Here is an 18,219-nt window from a genome sequence, read left to right as displayed (position 1 = left end):
GTCCCCCCTCAACCTCCGTCTTTCTAATGAAAATAATCTTAATCTACTCAACCTCTCTTTATAGCTAGTGCCCTCCATACCAGGCAACATCCTGGTGAACCTCCTCTGCACCCTCTCCAAAGCATCCACATCCTTTTGGTAATGTGGCGACCAGAACTGCACGCAGTATTCCAAATGTGGCCGAACCAAAGTCTTATACAACTGTAACATGACCTGCCAACCCTTGTACTCAATACCCCGTCCGATGAAGGAAAGCATGCCGTATGCCTTCTTGACCACTCTATTGACCTGCGTTGCCACCTTCAGGGAACAATGGACCTGAACACCCAAATCTCTCTGTACATCAATTTTCCCCAGGACTTTTCCATTTACTGTATAGTTCACTCTTGAATTGGATCTTCCAAAATGCATCAAATCGCATTTGCCCTGATTGAACTCCATCTGCCATTTCTCTGCCCAACTCTCCAATCTATCTATATTCTGCTGTATTCTCTGACAGTCCCCTTCACTATCTGCTACTCCACCAATCTTAGTGTCGTCTGCAAACTTGCTAATCAGACCACCTATACTTTCCTCCAAATCATTTATGTATATCACAAACAACAGTGGTCGCAGCACGGATCCCTGTGGAACACCACTGGTCACACTTCTCCATTTTGAGAAACTCCCTTTCACTGCTACTCTCTGTCTCCTGTCGCCCAGCCAGTTCTTTATCCATTTAGCTAGTACACCCTGGACCCCATGCGACTTCACTTTCTTGATCAGCCTACCATGGGGAACCTTATCAAACGCCTTACTGAAGTCCATGTATATGACATCTACAGCCCTTCCCTCATCAATCAACTTTGTCACTTCCTCAAAGAATTCTATTATTCGTGCCACACAAGTGCCAGACAATGACCGTCTCCAACAAGAGAGCATCTAACCATCTCTACTTGACATTCAACAGCATTACCATCGCTGAATCCCCCACTATCAACATCCTAGGGGCTACCATTGACCAGAAACAGAACTGGAGTAGCCATATAAATACCGTGGCTACAAGAGCAGGTCAGAGGCTAGGAATCCTGAGGCAAGTAACTCATCTCCTGACTCCCCAAAGCCTGTCCACCATCTACAAGGCACAAGTCAGGAGTGTGATGGAATACTCTCCACTTGCCTGGATGGGTGCAGCTCCAACAACACTCAAGAAGCTCGACACCATCCAGGAAAAAGCAGCCCACTTGATTGGCACCCCATCTACAAACATTCACTCCCTCCACCACCGACGCACAGTGGCAGCAGTGTGTACCATCTATAAGATGCACTGCAGCAATGCACCAAGGCTCCTTAGACAGCACCTTCCAAACCCGTGACCTCTACCAACTAAAGGACAAGGGCAGCAAACACATGGGAACACCACCACCTGCAAGTTCCCCTCCAAGTCACACACCATCCTGACTTGGAACTATATCGCCGTTCCTTCACTGTCGCTGGGTCAAAATCCTGGAACTCCCTTCCTAACAGCACTGTGGGTATACCAACCCCAAATGGACTGCAGCGGTTCAAGAAGGCAGCTCACCACCACCTTCTCAAGTGCAATTAGGGATGGCCAATAAATGCTGGCCTGGTCTATATGAGAAATACTTTGCACACAATTATTACTGTTGAAACTCTTTATATAGTTTCATCAATAATTAAAGCAAAAAATAAGTGTAGCTTCATACTGGAACCAAAGTTTTTTGAAGTGTCATTTTCAGGCAAAAAAAAATTGAGCTGAATGACAGTTCTGTGCAAATAAACAATTGCAGTTATTAGATTTTCAGAATTTAGTCCCAAAATTGAGCATGGTACTCCACTCGCATTTGAATGTGTATACAGCTCCATTCAATGGGAACACATAATAAATGGATGGCCAGCAAAGGAAGATTGTCGGGTCAGGGTTGTGGGGGGTGGGGGGGGTGGGGAGGCGGAGGTGCTAAACATTGTTTGCCTTGGTTGTCCAGGGGCCATCTAATGTCGTTTCACATGGGCCTGTATATTGGCCTATATACAGCATGCCTGCCTGGATCAGATGTTACGACTGAGGCACTGTTTTTCTAGTTCCACTTCTCCACAGGTAACAACATATATTTAAATTTTTTCCCAGTTACCAATACGGTCAATCATAGACTCTATTTTTAATCCCAGAATAAAATACACCAACCAGGTTTCTTTAATAAACAAAATCATCAGATTATAAAACAAGCATTAACACACAGAACGAAACATAAAAGTTCCCTTTTTACCTTAGATCCTCACACACGCACACCCACATGCACACGGGTTAACCCAAAAAATAGAGATTTACTCTTTGGAGCTCTATTCCAAAAAAAAAATACAGACAAAAAGAATACTTTGGCCACTACTTGCTAATTCTTGAAGAAAAATGAGAAGATATGGAAAGATGTCAGATGTCCTTTGTTTTGGTTTGGCATCCCAAATACGCGTAGACGGCTGTCACTGGGATCTTCTGAGAACAGTTCTTGTCAGGTGACGTTGAAGATCAGTTTGGGCATGCTTTCGAGGAAAAATACAGTTACAGGGGCTTCAGGTAGTTTCTTACACTTGCGTCTCAGCGCTTCTTAAAGAGATGGAAAATTGGCAGGTGTTTTTAAAGAGCTAGAACAAGCTGAGTTGGGGTTTGCTCCCTTGGCACGTTTTCACCAACTGTCTTTTTTAACACTCCATATCCCAACTCACTGTTCAAAGCGAAACCAAAATCAATATCACAAGTGTCAAGCCTCCTGACCCCTATAAATCTTGACCTGCCACTTCTTCATAAGCATCTTTCCCCAAGTCAAAAAAAACCTGGGTAATTATCTGGAGACAGGTGCCTTCCAGTAAGGGCTCATTTTTTTTTAAGCACTCATTGATTCTTACAGTAACTGTTGTTTAAAAACTCAGTCCAAAAGACCTTTTGATGACCTCTTTTTATATAAAGCACAAAGTTCCAGCATCTAAAGGAATCTTTTTTCAGTTTTAACACACAAATCCTCATAATTTAACAAAATAAAATGGAAGCACTCATAATACCTCCACCCTTGGAGGAATGAAATGCCATATTTATATGCGTCTCATTACAAAGTATAGAAAAACAGAAGATGAAAAATTTAAAAACACGTTTAGACATTCATTGTCATTCGCTCTTTACCTGTGGTTAATACAGTTCTGCTTTGTACCATCTTTGCACTCAGATAACTCAAAGAACATTTAGATTCTAGATAAAGTATCTGCAATTACATTATTTTGCCCTCAATGTGGATAATCTTTAAGTGATAAGGTTGCAACTGTAAAATCCATTGGCATAGTCTGGCATTCTGGTTTTTGAATTTTTCCACAAAGGCTAGGGGGTTATGATCAGTATATACCAGTGTCTCTCTGTAGTCGTGGTGGACATAGACTTCAAAATGCTTAAGAGTCAATAACAGATGTAGGATTTCTTTTTCCACTGTTGAATATCTTTTTTGGTGTCAATTTAGCTTTTTGGAAAAGTATCCCACTGACCTTTTTATACCTGATTCATAGTCTTGTAACAGGACTGCACCAATCCCCAGGTCATTAGCATCAATCGCTACCTTGAAGGGCTTAGTGGTGAAATTTGGAGCTGCCAACACTGGTTCATTAATCAAAATAGCTTTCAGCCTCTCAAAAGATGCTTGGCACTCCCGTGATCACAATACCGTTTTTTGTAGCAAATCTGTCAATGGAGCAGCTATAGTACTAAAATTTGGTACAAACGTTTGATAGAAACTACACATCCCCAAAAACCTCATGATTTCTGGCTTAGTCTTAGGGGTGGAGAACTCCACCAATGCTTGTACTTTTGCTGTTCTTGGCAACACTTGCCCTTGCCTTACTATATGCCCGAAGTAGGCTACTCTTGCTTTTTCAAATTTACTTTTGGCAAGGCTGATTACTAAGTCAGCTGATTGTAATTTTCTAAACAGAGCTTCTAGTTGTTTCAAGTGGTCCTTCCAAGTGTCACCGTATACCAGCACATCAAGGTAAAGCACACAGTTAGGAACACTGGCTAACACTTGGTTCAAAGAACAAAGAACATTAGTCTCTGAAAGGTTGCTGAGGCATTCTTTTAGCCCGAAGGGCATCACTTGGCATTGGAAAAGACTGACTGGTAGGACAAAGGCCAATTTTCTTTAGCTCGGGATGTTAAAGGAACTTGCCAGTATCCCTTTAACAAATCTATTTTCGTAAGAAATGTGGCACTGCCCACTCTGCCAATACAATCTTCCAAGCGAGGAATTGAGTAGAAATCTGTCTTGTTACTGCATTAACCTTTCTGTAGTTTATGCAGAGTCTAGTTGAACGGTCAGATTTAGGCACTAATACCACTGGGGAACTCCAGCTGCTTTGACTGGGTTCAATTAGGTGGTTTTCCAGCATGTATTGGTTTTCTGCTTTTACTTGGACCTGTTTCTCTGAACTTAAGCGGTAAGGATGCTGTTTTATTGGAAAAGATTCCCCTACATCCACATCATGTGTGGCTAAGGTTGTACATCCTGGCTCGTCCCTACAGACTCTTTTAAGTGCTGTGAGTAGCCTTGTTAGGTCTTGTTGTTTTGCATCTAAATATGAAAGCATAGCATCCAATCTCCCTAATAATTCAGTATTAGCTAACTGGATAGTAGGAGGTTCAATTTGAGAATTGTCTAGGCCTCCTTCTGTCTCATCCTCACTATCCCTTTCATCCTTCACTGTCCCTACTACCTGACAAACTTGTTCTTGCTTATCCTCCTCCTGGTGATGATATTGTTTCAACACACTGAAATGACCCAGCCGATTCTTTTTCCAGCAATCTGGGGTGTCAAATAATTTACCAATTCTCTTCACCACTTTATATGGACCAATGAACTGTGCTTTCAACGGTTCATCCTGTAATGGCAGTAATATTAACATCTCATCCCCTGGCTGAAATGTTCGGGTCTTGGCATGCTGGTCTGCCCATTTCTTCATGGTTGTTTGAGAAGCTTTAAGATGTTCCTGAGCCACTTTGCGGCTCTCATGAGCCGTTCCCAGAACACGGATGCATAATCGAGCACAGAAGATTCGTCCCCCTGTTCTAAAAACCTTCCTTTAATTAGTTTTAGTGGACCTCTTATCTCATGTCTATAAACTAACTCAAAAGGACTAAAACCAGTAGATTCATTAGGTGAATCCCTAGTGGAAAACAGAAGAAATTCTAGTCCTTTATCCCAGTCATCAGGATATTTATGACAGTATTCCCTGATCAACATTTTGAAGGTCTGATGGTACCTTTCTAAATCTCCTTGTGTCTGTGGGTGGGATGCTGAAGATTTTAACTGTGTTATACCCAAATTACCCATAACTTCCTGAAAAATTTGACATAAAATTGGAACCTTGATCTGAATGAATCTCAATCGGTAATCCATATCTAGTGAAGAATTGGGTTAACTTCTCTACCACTGCCTTAGCACAAATTGTTCTCAAGGGAATGGCCTCTGGGAACCAAGCAGCCATATCCATGATAGTGAGTATATACTGGTGTCCCTCTTCTGTTTTCGGTAAAAGGTCCTACAGAGTCCGCCAACACCCTACTAAACAGTTCCCCAATAACTCGTATGGGAATCAGGAGGTGCCGGTTTTATGGCAGGTTGTGGTTTTCCCACAAGCTGGCACGTATGGCATGTTTTACAAAACTGCACCATGCCCTTGGAAAGATCTGGCCAGTAAAAATGTCGACTTATATGCAATTGGGTCTTCCGGATCCCCACATGTCCCACTATAGGAATTTCATGCGATATCCCAGCGATATTTGGTACCGCTATCTGGTGAACAACCATTCATTCTGTGAGGAGGTCTCCACTTCCTCATCAGAATCCCATCTTTAATAGAGTAGCCTTCTGGAACTCCTTTGGCCTCAGCTTCAATTAGAGCTGATTGTGCCACTTTACTTAACTCTGGATTGGCTTGCTGAGCCTTGATCAGAGAAGACTTACTAAACATTTCCTTCAGATTATCCAAATCCCCAAAGAAAGTTTCAGATATTCAACTATCTAACTGTGGTGCCAATTTTACTTCTGACAATGGAATTTGTTTAGCCATTGCTCGGGTCACTACACACTAAGGAAAAATTCCTGGAACCTTTTCCTGCAACTGTTCTGTCTCTTTAACTTCACTTGGTTTTTCCCATGACTGCTGGAGAAGCTACTACCTTTGTTCCGGCCAAATCATTCCCCAGGAGTAGGTCAACTCTGTTACTGGCAAATTATGGACAACTCCTACAGTTACCGTTCCAGACATTAGGTCACACTCTAGGTGCACCCAATACAAAGGTACAGGTATATACCCCCCTCGCCAATACCATTCACTAAAACCTTGGCATTCAGTGCACTCTCTGGTGGCAAAGCTATGCCTTTTCTCAGCAAAAGAGTTTGGTGGCTCCTGTATCCCTAAGTAAAACTACATCTTTACCTGTCTCACTTGAGGAATAAGGAATTACAGTTCCCTTTGACAAGAATTCCCTATAACTCTCAGGTATCTTATTCACAACCCCTGCACTCACAGTGGTTTTTGTACTTGGCCCTACAGCTGCAGTCAGAGCTACAGCTGGGTCTGTCATACTCTCGGCCGGGGGAAATTTATCTTCATTGGCTTTGTATACCCCATTAAGTCCCATGGGTTCACCCCACAACTTCCAGCGTTCTGCACGAAGGTGTCCCACCTTGTGACAATGGTAACACTTAGGCTTGTGGACCTCACTTCCACCCTCAGCTTCTTCCTTTCTGGCCTGAGGAGGTGATCCCATTGCGGACCCAGCTGTCCCTTCTTGTCCCCGGCTACTTGCCTTCCTTTCACCCTTCCACCTTCTGTCCTTGGGTTTGTGGGGGTGATGGAAAAAGGGTTTGGGCTTATAAACAAGGTTGAAATCATCAGCAATTGTGCTGCCTGTCTGGCTGTTGAAACCTTCTGGTTCTCTACATGGGTTCTCGCTAATGGACGGAGTGTATTTTCAAATTCTTTCAGGAGAATTAGCTCCTCTACCTTTAATGCCCCTGTCCAACAATCGAAATTAATTTGCTTTACCTGCTCAAATTTGATACAAGTCTACCCAGACTGTCGCCAGAGGTTCCGAAATTTCTGCCAGTAAGCTTCTGGGACTAACTCTTACGCAGCGAGAGTAGCCTTTTTTGCCATCTCAATCTGTAGAAGCCTCCTCAGAAAGCATGGCGTAAACTTCATGAGCTTTCCCATCAACCTGCTTTGCATAAACAGTGTCCAGCTTTCCTTTGGCCATTTCATCTGTTTGGCTATCTTTTCAAAAGAAATGAAAAATGCCTTTGCATCCCTTTCCTCAAACATAGGGAGGACTTGCACAAATTTAAACAGCTCTCCGCTGGATCCTGGGCCGGAGTCAGATCTTTCCTCACCAAAATTTTCACTGGACTCAAGACCACCCCTTTTTCTTAGTTTCATCTTTTTAAATTTGAATTCCCTTCCTTTTCTTTCACTTTCTCTTTGAAATTCTAGTTCAAGTTTTTTCCATTGTCAATTCTTTTTCCTGCTCAAGTTTTCTCATTTCTATTTCTTTTTCTTTGTCATGCTTAAGTTTTTCCATTTCCTGTTCTTGCTCAAGCTGCTTCATCTGTCACTGTATTTTAACTAATTCAACTGCACTACCCTCTGGTTTGCCTCCTTTTTCTTCCAGATTCAAATGGTGTGCTATTACTTCAATTATGTCTGCTTTCTTAGCTCCTGGTTTTAATTCTAACAAAAACAGGTCTGCCAGATCCTTTAGTTTAACCTTGGTTAAGCTTCTCAGATCAGTCAAGGACATACCCTTCATCCCCAGAAAGGTCACAGCAACTGATAAAGATATTCCGGTAGAGTAAACTTTAATCTACTGCACAAGAATTGGTTTTTTTTTCCTTTTCCTCTTTTCAATTATTATTACCCCACTTATAATTGAATGTCATCGGTGTTGAGTTATCCTGCAAAGAGCCCCCAATTATATGTTATGACCGAGGTGGGAGGAGTGCACTGTTTTTCTAGTTCCACATCTCCACAGGTCACAACATATATTTAAGTTGTTTCCCAGTTACCGATACGGTCAATCACAGACTCTATTTTTATCCCAGAATAAAATACACCAACCAGGTTTCTTCAATAAACAACAAAATTATCAGATTATAAAACTAGTCTTAACCAGTAATGACGCAAAGAATTAACACACAGATTGAAATGTAAAAGTTCAATTTTTACTGTAGCCCTTCACACACACAAACACACATACATACATACACCGGTTAACCAAAAAACAGATATGTACTCTTTAGAGCTCTATTCCAAAAAAAAGACAAAAAGAATGGCAAAATACTTGCTAATACTGAAGAAAAAAAGAGAAGATATGGAAAGATGTCAGATGCCCTTTGTTTTGGTTTGGCATCCCAAATACACGTAGATGGCTGTCACTGGGATCTTCCTAGAATAGTTCTTGTCAGGTGATGTTGAAGGAAAAATGCAGAAACAGGGGTTTCAGGCAGTTTCTTACACTTGCTTCTCAGAGCTTCTTAAAAAGATGGAAAAGTTGGCAGGCTTTTTTTTTATAAAAAGAGCTGGAACAAGCTGAGTTGGGGTTTGCTCCCTTGGCAAGTTTTCTCCAACTGTCTTTTTTAATACTCCATATCCCAATTCACTGTCCAAAGCAAAACCAAAAACAATGTCACAAGAGTCAAGCCTCCTGACCCCTATAAATCTTGACCTGCCACTTCTTTGTAAACATCTTTCCCCAAGTCAAAAAACCCTTGCTGGGTAATTATCTGAGGACAGGTGCCTTCCAGTAAGGGCTTGTTTATGCACTTCTTGATTCTTCCAGTTATTTACAAACTCAGTCCAAAAGACCTCTGATGACCTCTTTTTAAAAAAAAAACAAAGTTCCAGCATTTAAGGAATCTTTTTTCAGTTTTAACACACAAATTCTCACAATTTAACAAAGACAATGGAAGCACTCGTAACACGGGTGAGATTGTTTAAACATGCAAATCAGTATCCTACATAGGATCCCGATTGCAATTGTGAAGGACCAATGAGATGAACATGTGTTGTGTACGTTCCATCCATTTTTACCAGGCTGCGAGTAGCTTAACCTGTCGCCCTTTAAAGGGGCCACTCGCTGGCGGCCGCTCCACAAAAATGGCCCCAAACCACTTTGTCATTTATTTTTGTCGGGCCAGAAATACTGCAGCCTGCTGCCAGTTCATGCATGCCCTCCCTTCAGATCCCCCTCTGTCCCCTGCCAAACCCCTCTGCCTAAGATAGGAGCTGGTTGGGTTCCAAGCCCCCCCTCAGTCAGCAAGCTGCAGCAAAGTTCAGTGCACACCAACCAAATCCAAAAAATTATTCAGTGGGTGGCCCTATCATTACACCAACTTCATGCCCGTTTTGGGCAGAAGTGAAAAATCCCTCTTCCTCTAATCCCTCTCAAATGTGTCTTAAATGATCATTTTCCAAGGGATCATACGATTTTATTTACAAAGATAACAGCATAGAAAACTATGGCAGTCTCAGAACAACCATTTCAAAATTTAGTGCACGGTTCCAATTTTCAATTTGCTGGAATATTAGTATTTGAATAAAAACAAAGAATACATAGAGATTTAAGGATTTAAAGATATGCAACTTACCACTGGAACTTAAAACTAGCCTTGGGGTCAGGTGACTGTTATAGAAATCACTCAATTTTGAAATCAGTGGAATGGGAAATCAGACAGTGAGCGCGAGACTGGCAATGCTGGTTTTCTGATTCCCTAACAGATGGCCAAGGTATGTTACAAGGCTATACCCTCAAACAGTTCATGTAGCATCATACAACAGATGGTGAATGCAAATGCCACTTGGAGCATTCAGGTGTGCATTAGTTTAGAGGAGAACAGATCACTCTTCTTGATCTTGAGATGGCTTAGTCCTGGATTAGGGTTTGTTTGTCCAAGGGCTAGAAGAAGAAGTACATGTGAGGAGTCTTACGGAGGGGGACAAAAGTGGGGAAGGTCAGCTCAAAGCCAACCAACCATCTAAACCAACCTGAGGAGGCAGTCGTGGAGACCAAGGGCTATAGGTGCTGGCATGAACGTGAACAGGATGCTTGGCTTTTGCCAATATTTAACTGCAGGAAAGTTGGGCTGATCCAGGACTTGATGCAGTAGATAGTTGGATAAAATGGCAAGAGTCTTATAATCAACAGTTGGTAGCAGGGACAGATTAGGACAAAAAGCCAGACAAAAACTAAATGCGCGTGCTTTGTGTTTTAGTCGACTCAAAATAGTTACTTTACCTCAGGAGTGCAGGAGAGAAAGGGCTTTATATGAATATTAGAATCGTGAACCTTCAAATCATGATCTCCAAGTCCTCGAGTGACACCTATGGTCGCCATCACACGTGCCTATCAAACAAACCACATTTTGTACCTCAGTGTACAAGTCACCCACATCAGAGGAAGACATTGCTTTTTCAAAAATACTAAAAAACATTTTTAATAATGACGTATTAACTAATATGAAAGCAAAATACCATGGATGCTGGAAATCTGAATTAAAAACAGAAAAAGCTGGAAATACTCAGTTAACAGTGCCGGCACAGTGGCGCAGTGGTTAGCACCGCAGCCTCACAGCTCCAGTGACCTGGGTTCAGTTCTGGGTACTGCCTGTGTGGAGTTTGCAAGTTGTCCCTGTGACCGTGTGGGTTTTCGCTGGGTACTCTGGTTTCCTCCCACAGCCAAAGACTTGCAGGTTGATAGGTAAATTGGCCATTGTAAATTGCCCCTAGTGTAAGTAGGTGGTAGGAGAATTGTGGGGATGTGGTAGGGAATATGGGATTAAATGTAGGATTAGTATAAATGGGTGATTGTTGGTCGGCACAGACTCGGTGGGCCAAAGGGCCTGTTTCAGTGCTGTATCACTCCATGACTCTATAACAGTTAACATTAGAAACCTTTACCAATTCTGACAAAAGGTCATTGACCTGAAACGTTAACTTTGTTTCTCTCTCCACAGCTGCTGACAGACCTGCTGAGTGTTTCCAGCATTTTCTGTTCTTATTAACAAATATGTCACATTTAAAACAGCATATAATCAGCATATCTGTGTGTCACAGTACTAGTACTAGGCCTGTAAGAGTGAAGTAGATCTCACTGATACACCAGGAATTTACAGCTTGGGTTTTGAAATTGTAAATAAATTCTGACATGGGGTCCAATACTCAAGTGTTCATTTATTATATCATGTAAAGGAGGGGTGGGCGGTAAAAATAAGAGTGATTGAGTAGATATGGAAAGAGACAATTCTAACTACAGTCCCTCCACGTTCAGCAGGTACATGGGAACACCACCACCCTGACTTGGAAATACATGACCATTTCTTCATCTTTGCTGGGTCAAAATCCTGGAACTCCCTATCTGACAGCACTGTGGGAGTACTTTACCATAGTGCAGTGGCTCACCACCACATTCTTAAGGGTAATTAGGGATGGGCAATAAATGCTGGCCTTGCCAGCAATGTCCACATCCTGTGAATGAATTTTTTTTTTAAAAAAGAGTGTAATCCAGGTCATTCTTCAAGGCCTCCTATTGGACGATAACAGTGGAAATAAGAGGGGCTTAGCAAGGGATAATTTCTCTACTCAACATCTTTCTGGAAAAGATGATGCTTTGAGGAAACAGGGTCCTAATGAAGTTCCCTTAAAAATTAAACTTTTCATGATTAAAAAGAATTGGCAACTTTCCAGAGAGAAAGAATCTTTTAGCTTTCAAGAACAAATATGCAAATCTGTACAATATACGAATGAACTATTGTACTGACACACTTCTGGGAAACTCTCTCCTCACTCAACAGAAGTATAGATTGGAAGCTCAGGCATGGAGGTTAGTGTGTAGGAGGTGGCCCCTCATTTTCACATCACTGGTATTGCAAATTTTAATGACTAACCTTTCTGATCTGCACTCTTGTCCAATGAGATTCAATGCTGGGAATCTCCCTTCGTAAAATTTACCCTTCTATGAATGCTTGTCCAATATAAGTACAGAGATTGCAGGCTCTACATGCTCATAATTATAGGTGCAGTATATGCATTTTCCAAAGCATATTGTTCTCAATCACTAGAATTCAAGTTTATTACATAAAATGTGATGGCTCATTATGTAAACGTGCAGTGACTCAGTAAAGAATTTCAATATAAATTGCAGGTGAGTCATCTGAAAACTAACAAATAACTTACTGAGGACCTTAAAAAAACTAGATTAACTGCATGACTTTCAATGTTAGAAAAGGATCGATTTTCAGCAGTGACGTGAAGCAGCTAGTTGGAGGCAAGGTAAAATAAAGACTTGCATTTATAGGGCACCTTTTACAACCTCAGGATGTCTCAAAGCACTTTATAGCCAAGGAAGTAGTTTTTGAAGTGTAGTCATTGTTGGAATGTAGGAAACATGGCAGCCAAGGTGCACACAGCAAGCTCCCACAAACAGCAATGTGACAATGACCAGCTAATCTGTTTTTGTGATGTTGGTTGAGGGATAAATATTGGCCAGGACACTGGGCAGAACTCCCCTGCTCTCTTCAAAACAATGTCATGGAACTTTTACTTCCATTTGAGGGGGCCTTGGTTTAGCATCTCATCTGAAAGACGGCACCTCTGACAGTGCAGCACTCCCTCGGTACTGCACTGGAGTGTCAGCCTGGATTTTGTGCTCAGGTCTCTGGAGTGGTCTGGACACGCTCTGCGTACATCACTAATGACCTTCCAGTATCACATCTCAACCACCACTCATCTTGAACCAGACACATTGAACATTTCACATCTTGCAAATGTTTAATCAGCAGACCTTTGAATATTAATGAGTTCCAATATCTACCTAACAATGAAAGTGGGGGCACGAGGTGAATTTCAAGAACCATTTTAAGCAACAATTTCTCATTCATTTTTTACAACATTAAGATATATAGATCTGACCATAGAGAAGGACATTTTCTGTGACAGGACTGGCTTTCCTGAGGATGTTTTTAGAGACTTCTGGAGCTTGAGCACATACAAGTGTAAATTTTACAAAGCCAGGCTCCCAGAACCAAGACTGACTGTTATCTATTCCAGACCATTCTTCCACCCCCATCCCCACTCCCAGTTCTTCATTAAAACTCTGAGTTGTGCTAATTGAGCTGTGAAGACATCTCAGCTTACCAAGCACTGGCAGCATTTTACACAGCTTGTCTGCATGCACCTTTTGATAGACCACAAGAAGGGTAAAAAAAAATGGGCAGATTTGGACAGGAAAAGCAACTTTAGTGTCACCAACAGGAAAAGTAATTAACAAAGAAAACCAAGAAAGTGGAACTGTGCCACAGCCCAGTTAATTATTAGAATTAGTAGTGATCACCTGGACTATTTTTGATCACCTAGGCTGGGTGGGGGGAAATTGGTGATCAGAGAGGAATTTCCCAGATTTGTCCCATCATGCCTGTGCCAGCTCTTTGGTAGAGCTACCTAATTAGACCCACTCCCCTGCCCTTTCCCCATAGCCCTGTAAATTTTTTTCCTTCAATTATTTATTCAATTCCCTTTTGAAAGTTGTTATTGAATATGTTTCTACTACCCTTTCAGAGCACAACAATCATTTTAAATCTATCCTCTGGTTACCAACCCTTCTGTCACTGGAAACAGTTTCTCCCTATTCATTCTCTCAAAAACCAGGGGAAAGAAGAAAAGGAAAAAAAAAAGAGAAAAAAAATTGCAACAGAAGAAAAGCAGAGAAGGAGGAAAATCTGCAAACAAAGGCGAGAGAGTGCAATAACGCAAGGCGAGAAATGTAAATTACCCGCAAGAACAGCCATCAGCAGTGAATGTCCTTGTTTGCTCAGCCGAGAAGAAGTAAATGTTAAACAATGTATTGGTTTGAAAAATGTGGCAGGATTAATTCATTGCGTACAACCTTTGATTGAAAGCAAGTCCAGATCCGTGATGTGCCTTGTATACATCATTGCTGTGCGACTCTGAGAAATAATTACTTTCCATAGGTTGGCAAGTAATTTTACGAGAAGAATAATGAAAAGAACACTGTTTCCAGGACTGTTGAAGGGACAGCGTGTGCATATTTAACTGCCATAGTGCAAGAATCACCTTAGATTTTAGCATCCTTTTGGCCTACAGAAATGCAAACACTCCTCGTTATAAACAACAAATAGCCTACCTTCTTTCCCTCCCCATATACCAGGGGAAATTTCAGGTCATCTTCTTCTATGATTTTGTATGCCCTGTAGTGAACAGAAGAGTTTTTCCATCAGCATAGTAGATTTACTAACCACCACCCCACCCCCACCCTCCCTACATCAGCATATGACAGGGCCTGATTTGTAGCCTTGGCAAACTCCCTTGGGGTGGGGGGTGCTGCGCATGGCGCAGAATGTGCCAATCTAATTTTCTTGTGTGTCCTGTCTTAATGGAGCAATTATTTCTGCAAGTGATAGGCAGTGTTAGAAACCGAAGATCAGATTTTGTTTATTATTGAAAGGAATGGAGTGAGACAGCAGATTACAGCTCTTTAAAGCACGGCCCTTAAAGTGTAGAAAGCCCTGACAGTATCTGTGCACAAACGTTAAGGACACAATTAGGTGAAGTCTTTCCCTTCCCTTCACCCTCACCTCCAAAAGAAAATTAGATCTCATTGCATGGCAGTGACTGCATGGCAGCGACTGCATGGCAGTCAATTTGAAAATTCCTAAAAATACCCAGTGCAAAATTTGTTTTTTGCTGTTGCAGAATTGGAAAAGAATACCTCAGCTATTGTGTCCATGTAAGAATAAATTGAAGGGAATGTTTTATCAGTATGACTGCTCGGTTTGCTCCCCCTGTATACCATACACACACACACACGATAACAGACTTAACAGCAACACAGTCATTCATCATTGTCAGACATGCTGTACAGCTTGGGTCAGGTCCCCTGACGTTCCTCAGGGCCTGTGCAATACATCAAGACACCCAGCATTTGCATTCAGGAAAGTATAATCTATCATTACCACTAACAATCCACGTTCAGCTCCAGCTTTAGTAATCATTTGCTACTGTTCCCCTATTCTAGCATGTAAAGATTCATTACATGTGTTGAACTTTCATCCGCACGTGTGGTTCATCGTTTTTCACAATTACACCAGCAGAAGCAAGGCATTTATATATAAAAAAGTGGCTTAGCGCACATGGAGCGGCTCTAATTACAACTGTGGAAGTTATTGAATTGTGCAGTATGCTGCAATGATTTAAATCACGTGCAGCACTGCTTTTGTTATTTGGTGTATGATATAATTATACCTCTTCCTGCACTGTAATGAAACACCTCCAATCATATTCACTGATGTAGTTGCCAGTCACATTAAAATTAAAATTATACATCCAGGCATGCGATTAGGTGTCTGGGACATGGAAAGGTGAGGAAATCTGCTGGGATGCACTAAGTGCTATAACCATAGTGGGAGTATGGACTTCTCCATTGCTGGGTGATCTGGTCAAGTACACCTCTCTTTTAGGACCCACACTTTTCTTGCCAGGGAGTGGCTTCACAGGACCCAGTAGTCCTCGAATACCTCATGCCATTCTTCACAGGAGAATCTGGGTAGTGATTGTTGGTGGGCTACTTAACAATGGGACATCACAGTCAAGAGCAATCTATTCCCCAGCCAATGTTCCAACTTGGCATATTACATTCCAACAAAGTCACTGAACAGCAGTCAGCTCCTTTCCTAGCTGAGGGACACTGGGGAAAATCATAGTTCCCCGACTGCAGTCCTGTTGAGATTAGCTAACTCAGCACTGATCAAAGATTGAGCATGGGATCTTCCTGGTCTGTAAAGTTCTGTGTGGCATCAAGCGGTGCATTGATTCATTGAGATAACAAAGGCACTCGTACTAGTAGAAAGTAATTTTGTACCTGAAAGTAATGTGAAGTCACACAACTTGGGGTATGGCAGCGTGACACACGATTTGCTTCAAAATCACCCATAATATGTGGTACAATTTTGCTTACAAGTGGGGAGAGGGCGTACTGAAAATTAAACTCATTAGAAAGTCAGGATGTAACTTTGATTCACAACTCAGCTTATATTTCCCAGTGAAGTCCCATTTTCTGTAACTCTCCTCTCAGTATTTGTGTCTGTAGGTGTAATAGGCTGAGTGGGATTTACAGTATAAATATGAGTAAGTGGATTTGTAAAAAATGGAAGTATGGATTTAAATCTGTTGATAGCGGAGATGGTTGTACACAGGTCACTATAGCATAATTTTCATTACAACACCTCATCACAATGACAATGATGGACAGCTCTGGTAATTCTTTATTGTGAAGATACTAGTCCTCTAATATTCTCAAAAGATATATGGAATCATGATTAACCAGGAGTGATGACATTTCATCATCAGGCTCAAGTAATGGCCATCACCCTCTTATGTTTTATTACACTTTCAGCAGAGGAAGGAGTTAAAATTTTAAATGAATTTATGCTCCCAGTGCAAAGCATTGCCTTCTGTATACCAGGAATCGAAGTACGTGCTTCCCACAATTCTGTGTCCATTAAAATGAATAGACTGCAAATTGTAGGAATCATACACCTGAACACTACATACATGCTCCAGTTAGGCAAAGCTGTGTGTCAGGAGCACGACAGACAAACACTTATCCTGTGGTATTCCTTACAGTGGGGGATTGTCAGATGGCAAGGGGAGAGTTAGCTCATGGTAGAATGATCATGTATGAACTTTGGATGAAGCAGTTGTTGGGTTCAATGGCCTCTTCTCACTTCAAGCGTTACTATAATTTGAATTCTCAATTAGATTGCTGCATTATAACTACCCTCATAAATCCAATTATTTGACTTCTGTTATGTTTGAATCACAGAGCCATTTATCAAGAAATAATCCTATAGTTGAATGTTGAGAAATGTCCATTGCTTATATTAAATACGTAACAACATTTATATATTCAATTCCCTTTATGGCCACATTCTTACCAGCCAGTCATGTTAAAATCCCGGAAAAGCATTTTCTTCCCAAGTTCTTTGCGCTGCACTCTTCTGGAAAACTCTAAGTGAGTGAATTCATTTCCCAATAAATGTGGCTGCAAACAAGCCTGTGGGCAGAAAACAAAAGTAACTGTGGGACAGGAAATGTGCATTTACATAGCAACGATTCACCATAAGTCCACGCTCACTGTGCTTGAAGTCTTCACAGCTCCCATGGTGTAGTGCAAAATGTTTTTTTAGTCACAATCAGGTCAGACACAAAGAGGGTCATTTTAACCCAAGTCGCCAGGTGGTAAGCCCACAGGATCCAGTGGAATGCTGGTTTTACAGCCTGCTGAATATCACTCTCTGTTGACTTCAATAGAGAGTAAAATCAAACAGGCTGTAAAACTAGCTTGGCACCCAATCCTGCCAGTTTACCAACAAGGCAGGTAAGGTTAAAATTGTATCCAAAGCATTTACGAGGAGTGGGAGGACTCTTGTTCTGTATCCACATTACTGTATTGCTGCTCTGTGCAGTCACCATCATTTCCATGACAAATATAAACATGTAGTTACTACTACAGAAAGAAGTCAAAACTTGTGGTGTGTCTCATCACTGCTTGGTCCAGTCTGATGAAGGACAAACCCACAGCAAGTCACCAAATGAAAGAAAAGTTAAATACTAAAATTAGCTTACATACAACTGATGGCAATTTACCTAGTCAATGCCTTACAAGAAACCACATCCAGAAATGTACACATACTTATTGCATTGCTCAGGGAGATAGGTTAAGGGATTAATAAAATGTTTCATTCCTCATCCTGATTAAGTGCACATGCAGATGTAAAAGATGTAAAATAATCAAAAAAATCAATGTCAATCTTACTTTAAGGCACTTAGCTAATAAACCAGGGCAAGTGTAAAATGCATACAGCTGCCAAGTCCACCGTCCATACGCTATGTGCCAAAGATTTCATGAAAAATTTTTTTGCACCTTCACTGTATTCAGATTTCCTTATTGACCAAGTTCTAAAATTATAACCCGTCCAAAAAGTGTTGTGATCATTATTTCAGTTCGAAGTAAAATTCACAATGTGCAATGCAACGGATATCTGGAGGCATGTAAAAGTCAGTAACTTAATCTAAGGTTAATCCAAGGATAACACAACAGCATAAAAACAAAGG

At 41.3% G+C, this 18,219-nt stretch overlaps 1 protein-coding gene across 1 annotated transcript in view; it reads right to left on the bottom strand.

Annotated features, from left to right (window-relative positions):
* Window positions 1–18,219, bottom strand: part of ppm1h (protein phosphatase, Mg2+/Mn2+ dependent, 1H) — a 207,923-nt gene that overhangs the window by 15,878 nt on the left and 173,826 nt on the right. The window contains exons 6-8 of the mRNA XM_068050351.1: window positions 17,040–17,158; window positions 14,231–14,294; window positions 10,328–10,435 (exon numbers count right to left, since the gene is read on the bottom strand). Coding sequence (XP_067906452.1) covers window positions 10,328–10,435; window positions 14,231–14,294; window positions 17,040–17,158 — 291 coding nt within the window. The remainder of the gene's footprint in view (window positions 1–10,327; window positions 10,436–14,230; window positions 14,295–17,039; window positions 17,159–18,219) is intronic.

The sequence above is a fragment of the Heterodontus francisci genome, chromosome 18, assembly GCF_036365525.1.
Source record: "Heterodontus francisci isolate sHetFra1 chromosome 18, sHetFra1.hap1, whole genome shotgun sequence".
Taxonomy (NCBI): domain Eukaryota; kingdom Metazoa; phylum Chordata; class Chondrichthyes; order Heterodontiformes; family Heterodontidae; genus Heterodontus; species Heterodontus francisci.
The sequence above is the reverse complement of the archived record's forward strand: the minus strand, read 5'-3'. Positions and strand labels throughout refer to the sequence as shown.